We start from the raw sequence: 12,409 nt of genomic DNA, 5'->3' as shown, positions 1-12,409 counted from the left end.
GGCGCAACTTCTCTAGAGAAAAATACCGGACGTGGGCGGGGCTAGAGAGATGGCCATGGACAGCTGCAAGATTGGCAGTGGGGCGGTGGCGCAACTTCGTCGGAGAAAAAGACCGAACGCGGGCGGGGCTAGATCGATGGCCGGGGACGGCGACAAGACCGGTGGTGGGGCTGTGGTGCAACTTCGCAGGAGAAAAAACTCGACCATGGGCGGGGCTAGAGGGATGCCAGGGGCGGCGGCAAGACCGGCCGTGGGGTGCGGTTTCAGGAAGGGCGGGGCGACGAGGCTGCGTGGAGCACAGCCGGCCACGGGTGGTGGCCGCAGGTGGTTCGGCCGGTGGCCCGTGCGGCAACCTGGGGAAGAAGAAGGGTAGCCCACCGTTCGACTGATCAAATTTAAAGATCAGACAACGGACGTGTAACCATTCCCTAATTTCTTTCGTGCAATGGGATGTACAGACATGTCATCACACACACAGAGGCACATGCATACATGCATGGCAGTAAAAACCTAGCAAGCGCACAGTAATTTTCTACTACTCAAGTAGCATCCGCATGTTACCCGGCCGCGTGCTTTTGTGCACAACTGACCCCAACCCCAGCTAATAGCTATCGACCGCCCATTCCATTTGTGTGCTTCCCCCGTCATGTGCACGCAGCAACCATGATGGATCTGCACCGCTCGCAGTAGCCAGCCAGAGCCATGCCCAGCCACCATGGACTCAACGGAGCCACGACGCACACAGCCCCGCCCCCGGCCGATCTAGAGGAACATGTAAGGTACTCCGTGACTAAAAATCCTGACCAAATAACCAACGGCAGCTGAACCCTGATGGATACATACGCCAGCAGTTGCAGGTGGTTGAATTAATGGAAAACAATGATCAACACGAGAAACAACATATGAGCTGATTCATGAACATAAATCGGACACTAGTAGATTCACACACACATACGGCACTCGATCTGTCCTCTCCTCGCAGCATAGTGCGTGCATACTCTCTGGCTACATCAGAGATTACAAAGTCTAGAACCGTACCATGCCACAACAAATGAGCACCAGGTTTCATAGACGCACCATGACCCGCTAATGTATGAGCAACACGATTACATTCTTGGACACGGGATACAACTTTGTACTCGATGAAACCAGTAAACAGCATATACTTGGCCTCCCTAAAGATAGTACCTTGCTGTGAGAGATCATATGCATTGCTTGCTACACAGGCCATCCTTCAAATTTGTAGCATCAGTTTCGAAGATGACCCGCCTCATTCCGGCATCTCGGGCACACTGAATTACCTGCAAACAAGCAATGGAGAGCGTGAGATAGATGAGTCAGTCGGCTCATGCCTGCACCCCAGACTCAACCTTCCTCAGTTCGACATAATCACATAATCTCATGCAGCTGGCTCAACTAAGCGTGGCTGCGTGGTGCGTGCTACTTGCCCTACTCCTCACCTTCCAGGCAGAGAGCTGTGGTCCAGATGATGTCGCCCACCATGAACAGGATCCTGACGACGGCGAAGTAGACTCCTGCAGGGCGGAGGATGAGGATGGCGCCGTTGTACATGCAGTGGCCGGCGCCGCAGGCGACCGCGACCGTGAGGTAGGCGTAGGCCAGTACACGGTGTACACAGCGGGGGCGGCGTGGGAGCAGCAGCACCAGCGCCGCCGCGGTTGCCTGGGTTCCAGCGCAGCACAGAGTTGCGATCCAGAGGGCGCTGAAGTAAGCGGCCTTGGTGTCCGTCAGCTCATCGCACCGGTACCGCAGAACGGACGTGGCCTGCATGCAGACAACGAGCATGACCGGCCGGCGCGTGATCAGGCAGTCGGTCGGAAACTCGATCGGAATGTACAGGGTTCAAGGGGTAATTACCTGGCAGGGGAGTTGGTAGTGGCCCAAGGCGATGGCACAGGCGTTGAGGAGCGCCCATCCGCAGGCCAGCCTGACAGAACCTGGCATCTTGTTCTTGCCGTCCATGTCTGCCAGGACGAGATCGGATACAACGCAGCACACAGTCAGCTTAATTTCAACAGGAAAGAATCAAGAAGAAGAAGAAGAAGAAGAAGAAGAAGAAGAAGTAGATGGCCGGCCGGGGATCGATGGGACGGAGGGGGAGGGGACTCACTCACCCTCACTGCTCCGATTGCTTGCTAGCTTGACGGGTTCGAGCTGGAGAGAGGAGAGCAATGGCGGGGCAGAACGGCCACGCTCGGGGAGCGGTTTAAGAGCAGCTGCGAGCCAGCGATGGAAAGCGACGACGCGGCCCCGGGTGTGCCGGCCCCAACACCCGCAACGTGTCGATCGATGGATGGCAGTGACGATGGGGCTGGGCACAAGGAAGGAAACTGCGGGCTGGGCAGCGTCTGTGGAGCCTGATCGATCGCTCCTTTGGCAACGCTAATTCCTTTCGCGCAATGGGATGTACAGACATGTGATGTGAGTGAGGCTCAGCGCGCGCACACACACAGGCACATGCATACATGCATGCGTGAAGGCTACAGTAGCAGCTGGCTTGCTCATTTTAATTGCTTTGTGCACTACTGGCCCCCAGCTAGTAATAGCTATCGACCGGCCATTCCATTTGTGTGCTTCCCCCGTCGCCCATGCCCACACCGAGCACTGTCGCTTCATCCAACATTTTCATCAGCTAGCTATTACTACACCTTACTCCTAGTCTAGAAGCCTAGCGGGTGGTAGTACTCATATATTTGACTAGTTTACTTTTCATATATTTTATTTTGAAATTATTTCTACGTTGGATGCCGTTAGCCGGTATGCACAAGGCAGCACAACCTTAATTTGGAGTTACATCACATATACATTAGGTTGCTGGTCATAGATCAATTAGGTTTTGAAGATGGACTCATTCATCACCTTATTTTTGGTCTTGATGGCCTAGTGCTTAACTACTTGCATGGGAGTTATAGTGGTATAGTTTCTCGCAAAAATAAAAGTTGATTGTATGGTTCCTAGTAGCACTTATCATGATTTTTTTTTACTATTTTCGGGATTTTACTCTTCACCCGGATCGGATGCATGTGAGGTCGGTATCACAAACTCTGTGTCCATATGGCACTAGCATGTTACCGAACCACCTTACGCATTTTGCAAGCCCAATAGCATATTCATGTTAGCATGTGCATTGTAACTGCATCGTTCTATCTTTGCCAAGAATGGAAGTGGGGACTACACGGTTTTCCTTGACCCTTGGCATCTAATACTTGAAAGTTGAAAGACGTATGAAAAGAAGAAGAAGAAGAAGAAAATGTGATGATGACCAATGACAATGACACACGTCTCCACCATCTATATCATCAGCCCCTTGAAGAAAATAAACCAATGGAACACATATCAATCACGCTTGCCTAGGCTAAAGTGAGAAAGCGAGCTACTACCTCCATCCTGATTTATTAGTCCTCCGCGTAATAGTGTTTTAACAAAGTGGGATGGTCACTATACATGTGGGGAACCAATCGATCAGAAGTCCAAGTGCTCAATACTTGAAAGAACATGTTTGCTTCCAACAAAACATGAGGATCCTTGCAAATTACTTGTACCTCGAAGAGAGAGAAAATACACCTACGTCCAAATATCATCAAAGTTTTTTTAACACATCATCAACATAAGTTTAATCAGTAAATTGAAGTTCTAGATGTTCTATAGAATGGACCATCACATACACCCATGCGTTGTAAGGAGATAGAATTTTGACATGTACTCAAATTTAGTGAAAATTGTATGTGCAAGCACAATTGTGCTTCACTACGAAGAAAGCGTTAATTGTCCCATCCACCAAAATATACGTACGGCAATGTCAGTGATTGTCCCGCCCACCAAAATACACACACAATGTCTAGAAGATATTTACATCAACTGTGCAAATCAATCACGAAACGAGCTCTAGTACCGGTGGTCATCGGCTCTTTTGTTATACTCCCTCGTTTTGGTATTATTAGGCCAGGGGTCCACTTAGACGTGTCTATATTTTTGTGTGGGTCATCGGCGTAGGTCATTAGGCTGGGGTCACTTAGCCCCATATTTCCATTGATCGAGAGGATTTAATTGGTGTACTCGGAATGTCGACAAAATACCGTTTCAACATGGCAATTAATACGTGCACTTTTTAGTCGGGGTCCATTTTTCGTCATTTCCGCACAGATCCTTAGGTCGATGCTCACTTAGCACTCATATATAACCAAACAATGGTGTGTTTGTTCCATGGGGATTAAGTGGACCCACTCCTCACCCTCTTCCTTCTACATGTTTATCACTTAGTGATTTTAACTCGTAGTTGTATTTAAATTGATGGCTTCAGATTCAAGGGAGCAAAGTGGGACTATGCGCAATATGTGAAGGAACCCACTTTAGCTACAAAAGCTAGAGTTAGCTCGGTTGGATCGCAGCCTAATAAGAGAAAAGTAAGTTCTTTCGTTTCAACAAATAGTTCAGCTGGATGTGGCGGTCAGCGTGGCTGCTTGGTCTTTCCAAGCAACCAGGGTGTGAATCCTCTCGACCGTGTATTTATTGTTCTCAACCAGGATTATCTAGCACTGGTGTAGCAACTCCAAATGTATGTCTATATCACATTGTGTAAAATGTCTATGTACACAATCTAAAAAGATTCCTTCTTATACACAACTAGTTTTGCAGCAAATTGTCTATACGTAGGTTGTATATATTCTCTTTTCTATATTTTAATATTAACTTATAAGTACCAATTCAACCACCATATCAACAAATATAATTCGAACGGTTTATATTTGCAAGAGTTGTAAGTTCGATATGTTTAGGAAACATTTATTTCCTTTCATCGGCAAACAATCGACATGTATCATGTAGTAGAACCATTGATGTAAGACATGATAGGACGTTCTTTTTAAGTAGTAGAGATTTTATCGGGCTGCTTAAAGTGATCCTTATGAAAATGTTGACAATGACAAAAAGAATTGACATTGTTCTTGTGAATGGCATATGAACTCTCCCTGTTGGTTCGGGCTGAGACCATGCAATTAGAGAAAAGCAACATGAGGGCTAGCAACAACTGCTCAAGGTACCGCCGCATTTAGGGCCTCAACCGGCCCTGCGTGCGCTCAGCCAGTCGCCGCATGTGCACACAGAACGCCGGCCTGCGTGCCCGCAGGCCGTAGCTAGCTATCGCAGTCAAGGCGACTACCAGCAATGGTGTTGGTGGTCGTCTGGATTGACGGTGGCCACCTCCCAACCTCCTGGATTGACCGCCAGATGCGCGCCGGAGGGAGGCAACCTTCTTCCCGCTCATCCCCTCCCCACAGCTGCGGTGGTAGCCCTTGGCTCCTTTTCCTCGTTTGCCCTCTCTCCTTCTCTGGCAGATCCAGGATTGCGCACAACAGCGGCTTGATCGACGCCGAGCTGTGCGGTGTAGGCCTGATCGGCTACATGGAGCATACCTCAATCCGACTCCAATGAATCTAGGTGGCGGCGCCAGACGCTCTCGGAGGGAGCGGTTGCTCTATCCACAACGTCGATGATTTGTACCCATAGGCGATGTGGAGGTAATTTCCACGACATAGACTGATAGACAACGCGAATCGTTTTTTTACCCAAAAAAAACCATTGTCGTTGACACAAAAATTGACAAATATAAAGGGGTGACGAAAAAGAATCATGAAACCTTTCTCGCTTTATTATTAGTATAATAGATATAGATATAGATAAGAGGAATTCTGGCTTCGGAAAACAAGTGAAGATTTTGATCTTAAAAGGGAATAGTGGATAACAATACTGAATTCTTTCACAGAGTTGTGCTCTTGGAAAAGAAAAGAGGTAAATACACCACTGGTGCTTGAACTTGTCACGAATGTGTAGTTTGGTGTCTGAACTTGTAAAATACATTGAACTGGTTCCATAACTTGGCTTGGACGTGCATATACGGTTCAAATCTCATTTGTATACGTTCGCGACGCTGACAAGGCGCGCCATCATGGCATGGGACCCATTGTCAGACGCTGACAAGCACGCCATCATGGCATGGGACCCATTGTCAGGGACTGGATGTGAGGGACAAAGCGTGTGGCCTAGTTTTTTTGCGGAGAAAACCCAAAATAATATTATTATTTTTCTTACAAAATGGCCCTTAGAGATATTGATAAATTCTACCAAAATCTATTTGTATTCTATTAATAACTAAAAAGGTTTCGGGGTTTGAACCAGTGACCTGACTCAGGTACGTGAGGGTGGATAGCCAGAAGACTAGTTCAAATTTAGTGTCAAGAAAGGATTCATACACCTTATAAACATGAAGCTGAACAACATAAATTAAAAAAATTATTCCAACAATATAGTGTCGTTGATTTGAACCTGCAACAAGGGGCTATATAGCTGACACACATACCACTCCAACCGGCGACATCGAATGGTAAAACTGATAAACTTAGATTTATAACATAACGAGCTCGTCTGCCCGTGGGGCAAAAACAGACCGCAGTGTGGCTTAGTTTTCAACGTGTCTTTTTTCATTTCAAAGTTTTGTAAAAAGCACATCAATTATAATCATGTGTTACAAACAATATATGTATATTTCAGACAAATTACATTAAAAATTTCATATAATTTCATCAAATACCAATGCAATAATTTAACAAAAATAGACACAATAATTGAATTAAGAATATATTTTATAATATTAAAAAATATTTGCATTTTAATAAAATATTAAAGTAATTTTAGAAACATTCATATATTTAAATAAATTCTCATTTAAGTTAAATTTTCTACATTTTTAATAAAATATTCATGTAGTATATAGATGTGTTCATGCTTTAAGTAAAAACTGTGTTGTTTGAAAAGTTTATATAGTATATAAAAGTTTGTCTGTTTTCTAAAAAAATAAATACAAGCATAGTGCGCCCTTAGATTGCGGATCCTCACATGAATATTACTTGAATCATATAAACATTTTTATCATTCATAAATATTTTCAATTGAATGAATATGTTTTAAGAAAAACGTGAATTCCATTTAAAATAACATGAAGATTTTTGCATTCTTTTGACAGTATTTTTGTTATACAGTCACAAAGAGTACTTGCACTTTTGATATATGAGAACTCATTGGTTGGAGTGGCATCCGTGCGTGGTCTATAAGCTTTGGTCCGATATTCGAGTCACGGAGTTGGTACTACTTTTGCTAGATTATTGAATTCCTTTTATTTATACCCCGCAAAAAATCCTTTTATTTATGTTGTTCAGCTTATTTTCATAAAGATTACGAATCTTTATGTGGCAGCAAATGTGCAGAGGTCTAGTGGCTAGCACAACATGCAAACGAGACAGTACTTGTAGGGTGGCCCATTCGAACCAGCACAGTATCTGTTTTTTTTAGTATTTTATAGTTATTATAGTTTTTATTTTATAATTTGTCAGTTTATCCAAAAGGGCCCTATTGTACAAAAAATAATTACGAAGGGGTTTCCGCAAAAAATCAGGCCACACATCCTTGTCCCTGCCATCCAGGCAACGGTTCCCATGCCATGTTGGCGCGCCTCATCAGCGTCTCGAACGTATACAAATGTCAAATGAACCGTATATGCACGTCCATGGCAAGTTATGAAACCAATTCAATGTATTTTACAAGTTCGGGCACTAAACTGCACATTCATGGCAAATTCAAACACCGCTGGTGTATTTACCTCAAAAGAAAAATCGTAAAAGCCCGAGACCACCATGGCACGCATGCATGCAGCATTTTTTTTTTTGGAAATTTCATGCATGGAGGATATTCTTTTTATGGACATGCATATGGAGGATATAACCGTACGTGCTTCTACTAAGTGGGATTGCTGCTGGCCACACGCCCACGGGTCGGTCGCGATTGGCCGCTGTAGTTTTTTTCTTTTCTTTTTGAGAAGTGGCCGTTGTAGTTTTTTTCTTTTTCTTTTTCAGAAATGGCCGCTGTAGTTACGTGGAGGTTGACCGCAATAGCCTCGCGGCAATACCGCCGCGCCACTCTGCGGCCCAGTTCTTTTGCCAAAATTTGGGGATTTTTTCAGAATCCGACCTTTATCCAGCTTCTCCCAGAATCTTCGGTCCCCATTTATTTTACAATCATACCTAGTTAGGGTCTAATTAGATAGGATTGTAAAATAAATGGGGCTTAAAGATTCTGTAAGAAACTGGATAGGGGTCGGATTCTGGAAGAATCATGGGCCTGCGCTTCTGCTTGCAACTGAGGCTCGATCCGGACGAGTGGCATGTCCCACTCTCCCCCCGTTGAACGACAGCGTGCATCATCGGTCTGCACCACCACCAATGCGGCCTGTGACCTTGCATCGTTGTGGCAATGCCAAAACACGTTCGTCATGTCTCATGTGCGCGCGGCCATGATGGATCTGCACCGCTCGCTCGTACTAGCCAGCCAGCCAGAGCCATGCCCATCCATTGGACCCAACCAATCTCAAACCTTGCAAGTAGGTACCCATACGTCGTTCAGGCCAAACGGAGCCCAACCAAGAGGAACAGGTAATTAAGGTACTACTCCGTAATGAAAAATCCGGACCAAACCCATATGGATACTGTTGGCTTTGCCCAGGATGAAGCTAGAAAGAAACTACACACATACACAAGAGGTAGAACATGAACACACAGGGAATTTTTTTTGTGGCACCGCACACACTTGTGCCTTTTCCTCTTGTTCAATTCTCACTCTTAACACAACGCCAAAACATGGCTTATATAACCGGACTCACACGGCCAGAACACAGCCACTAACCCACTAACATGCACAGACGCACCCACGTCAGCACTAGCTAATTACCTCACGCAACGGCCACACGGCTCGGCCGTTTTCTTCCATACATGTAGCTAGCTACTCCCTCCGTTTCTTTTTAGTCTGCATATAAGATTTGGTCAAAGTCAAGCGATGCAAAATTTGACCAAATATATATAAAAAGATATCAACATCTATAATACTAAACCTATATGCTATGAAAATTAATATCATGATGCATATAATAATGTTGATTTCATATTATGAATGTTGATATTTTGTTCTATAAAGTTAGTCAAGGTTTATGAAGTTTGACGTTGACCAAATCTGATATGCGGACTAAAAAGAAACGGAGGGAGTACTAACAAACACTTGACCACTAATGCAAACCACATCTTAATTGCATGCATGCACTAACTGGTCACTAAATACATGACTAATACTAACAGCACGTGCATGCATATACTCAACTGATGGTTACCGATCCGCTCGCTGCAATACACACACTATATCTCTGTGTCGTGCTCTCTGCCGATCCACTGCGTGCATACAACTAGCTAGGACTTTGTCGACTACTCCAACTAATGTCATCAAACAGAAATAAACATGAGACTAGTCCTATTCACTTAATAGTAATAACAAGATTAGTTCCAACAGATACATACGCCAGCGGTTGCAGGTTGAATGGAAAACAATAGTGATGCTCAACGCCAGGAGCAACATATGAGTTCATGAACATAAATCAGGCACTAGTTGCAGATTCACACATACATACATACGGCACTCGCTCCATCACTCCTCGCAGCATACTGCATACTACTACAATAGATTTATTCTTCCTTGGCGAGAACGAGCTCATCAGAGTACCTCGATCTTGAGCTGATCCATGGACACATACAGTGCCCTGCAGCTTGCTGGGCTAATCGCCTACATGCTGTGTGCCTTACTCCTCACCGCTCCCACGACGAGAGCCATGGAGCCGACGACGTCGCCCAACTCCAACAAGCACAGGGCCAGGTGGAAGAGTGTGCTGTGGAAGCAGCATCCTGGGCATGGCTCGGCGAAGCAGAGGATGAAGACGGCGCCGCTGGCCATGCAGTGGCCGGTGGCAGCGAGCCAGAGCGAGAGCGAGAGCAGCTCGGGGTGGAGGCGTGGGAGCAGCAGCGCCAGCGCCGCCGCGGCTGCCTGGGACGCGGTGCAGAGCAGGGCCCCGATCCAGAGGGCGCTCAAGCAGGCGGCCTTGGTGTCCGTCAGCTCAACGCACCCGCACCGCAGAACGAACGTGGCCTGCATGCAGACGACGAACAGGAGGCCGGCCGGCGCGTGATCGATCGGTCAGTCGGAAAAGCTCGGAATTAATTTCGTGTCCAGCGTCCAAGGGGTAATTACCTGTCTGCAGGGGAGATCGTAGTGGCCCAAGGCGATGGCGCAGGCGCTGAGGAGCGCCCATCCGCAGACCAGCCAGACAGAACCTGGGATCTTCTTCTTGGCCACGGTCACAGGGCGCGGAAGAAGCATCTCCGTCTTGCCGTCCATGCCTGCCAGGACGAGATCAGCTACAACTACAACGCAGCGCACAGTCAGCTTAATTTCAACAGCAACGAAGAAGAAGAAGGAGAAGGAGAAGGAGGAAGGAGAAGGAGAAGAAGAAGAAGTGGCGTACGTGCTTCTTCTAAGGGCCGGGTTCGAGCTAGAGAGCAACAATGGCATGGCACGACGGCCACGCTCACGGTGGAGCGGTTTAAGAGCAGCTGCGAGCCCGCGATTGAAAGCGACGACGCGTGGCGCCGGCCCCAACGCCTGCAAACGTGTCGATGAATGGATGGCAGTGACGATGGAGGAAACTGCGGGGAAGCTGCGTCTGTGGAGCGCGTATGCTACCATTGGCAACGCTTAATTTCTTTCATGCAATGGGATGTACAGACATGTGATCTGAATGAAGTTCAGCGCACACAGGCATAGACATGCATTACTTGCCCCTCCACCCTTGTAACCTACTCTTGGAAGGGATCCAAGCCTTGATTGATGTAACGTAAATCTTAGAGCTTGGGCCTGAGCAATCCCTGTCCTCTGCTCATGAGAACCTCCCACATGCTCATTAGTGTACATGTTGTAGGATCTGCATATGCATGGCAGTAAAAAGCTACGGTAGCTGGCTAGCTCATTTTAACTGCAGTAATTTTCTACTCCAGTAGCAACCCTCATGCTTTGTGCACTACTAACACCAACTATCGAGCGGCAAATTCCATTTGCGTCACTACTAACACCACCTTGCTGCAAGCTCAGTGGCCGTTTTCTTGAATGTCAGCATGTGCACTCTAATAACCGCACTGTTCTATCTTTGCCAAGAATGGAAGGTGGTGCTCTAAAGGCCTACGCGGTTTTCCTTGACCCTTGCCATCTATTCGAAGGACGTGTGAAAAGAAGCAGAAAATGTGATGATAAGCAGTGACAACGAAAACAAATCAATGCAAACCAAAGCAATCATATACCCGCAAACGAGCTAGTTGCTTTAGGGCCTTTTTTATTCAAAGATTCTAAAACATAAAAATAGAAAAAAACATAGGATTGAAATGTCATGCTCATCTCAATCCTATAGTATATTAGTTAGTTTGTTTGCATCATAAAAAAAACAAAGGACTCTTTGACGATAAAGGGTTTCCCCCCGCTTTATATTGTAAAGCATCCAACCGATACATCCAACTCGCCGGGACCACAGCTGGGCCGCAACACAATCAAGCCCAAAACGAAAATCAAGAGAAAGAAAAGAGAAACAAATACCGACACCGCCAGATCAACTAAGTGACGAAGACCGGCAACCGCTGCACCCTCCAAAGAAGTACCACCGCGTTCCTAGCATTCCGGAGCGTCGCATACCAAGCAACACCTTCAAGAAAGAATGCGACGGCGCCGCCGCTGTTGCCCGAACCAGTCCAAGGGTTTGCCCTGGTACGCGGAGGGCAGTGGGGAAGGGGTATACCCGAAGCCCTTCGGGAAGCTAGGTCAGGCGGCGCCAGCAGGCGTCACCGCGTCAGAGCCGGACGAGCCGCCAGGGATTTCTCCCGATCCAAACAACCACCACCACCTCCAGACTCTCCGTAATGCATTACCCAGCCTGTCGCCCACCAGCCTGTGCCACCACGGTCACCGGACCGACATCACCGTCTCACTGGGGCCGCCGACACGAGACCTGGGGGGAGGGAAAGGAGATAACAGCCCCAGGGGCAACCGCAACTCGACCGGCGGGAGGGGACAACTTCCATCGCTCTCGCGGAGCCGACCAGTTCGGCGATAAGGACTTGCCAGGCCCCGACGGCCCGGCCGGACCCACATGGGTCCGGACAGTCCCTATCCCCATGCTGCAGCACGCCGGCCAACGAAGCCAGCGCCACATGTAGACCACCGACGCCTCGCCACCACCAGGGAGCAACATCGCCGCACCGAGCCGCCGGCCTGCGCCGCCCTCGACCAACGGCCGCGTCACCGCGCCAAGGGCAGCCGTGGCCCATGGGATCTCCGCCGCCGAGCCACACCGCTGCCGACCGAGCAGCACCACTGCCGTCAGGGGGCCCCCGCGCCCCCAACGCGCGCGGGGGGAAGGAACGGCCCGCCGCCACCGGCACCGCGCGGGCAGGGCCCGACGGACCAAGCCAGCGGCGGC

The 12,409-nt window shown here is 47.7% G+C and overlaps 2 protein-coding genes across 2 annotated transcripts; both read right to left on the bottom strand.

Moving 5' to 3' along the window:
- Positions 1–861: 861 nt before the first annotated feature.
- Positions 862–2,391, bottom strand: LOC119368615. The gene is made up of 4 exons (XM_037633823.1): positions 2,136–2,391; positions 1,879–1,985; positions 1,461–1,785; positions 862–1,301 (listed from the first exon to the last, which is right to left on the bottom strand). The coding sequence occupies exons 2-4, from the start codon at positions 1,981–1,983 to the stop codon at positions 1,249–1,251; spliced, it is 483 nt and encodes a 160-aa protein (XP_037489720.1). The 5' UTR covers positions 1,984–1,985; positions 2,136–2,391; the 3' UTR covers positions 862–1,248.
- A 6,130-nt stretch (positions 2,392–8,521) lies between these two features.
- Positions 8,522–10,543, bottom strand: LOC119366091. Its single transcript, XM_037631772.1, has 4 exons — positions 10,412–10,543; positions 10,138–10,310; positions 9,616–10,035; positions 8,522–8,871 (listed from the first exon to the last, which is right to left on the bottom strand). Exons 2-3 carry the CDS (start codon positions 10,282–10,284, stop codon positions 9,676–9,678), a joined length of 507 nt encoding a protein of 168 aa, XP_037487669.1. The 5' UTR covers positions 10,285–10,310; positions 10,412–10,543; the 3' UTR covers positions 8,522–8,871; positions 9,616–9,675.
- Between the last annotated feature and the right edge of the window lie 1,866 nt (positions 10,544–12,409).

This window comes from Triticum dicoccoides, chromosome 2B (assembly GCF_002162155.2).
Source record: "Triticum dicoccoides isolate Atlit2015 ecotype Zavitan chromosome 2B, WEW_v2.0, whole genome shotgun sequence".
NCBI lineage: Eukaryota > Viridiplantae > Streptophyta > Magnoliopsida > Poales > Poaceae > Triticum > Triticum dicoccoides.
The sequence above is the reverse complement of the archived record's forward strand: the minus strand, read 5'-3'. Positions and strand labels throughout refer to the sequence as shown.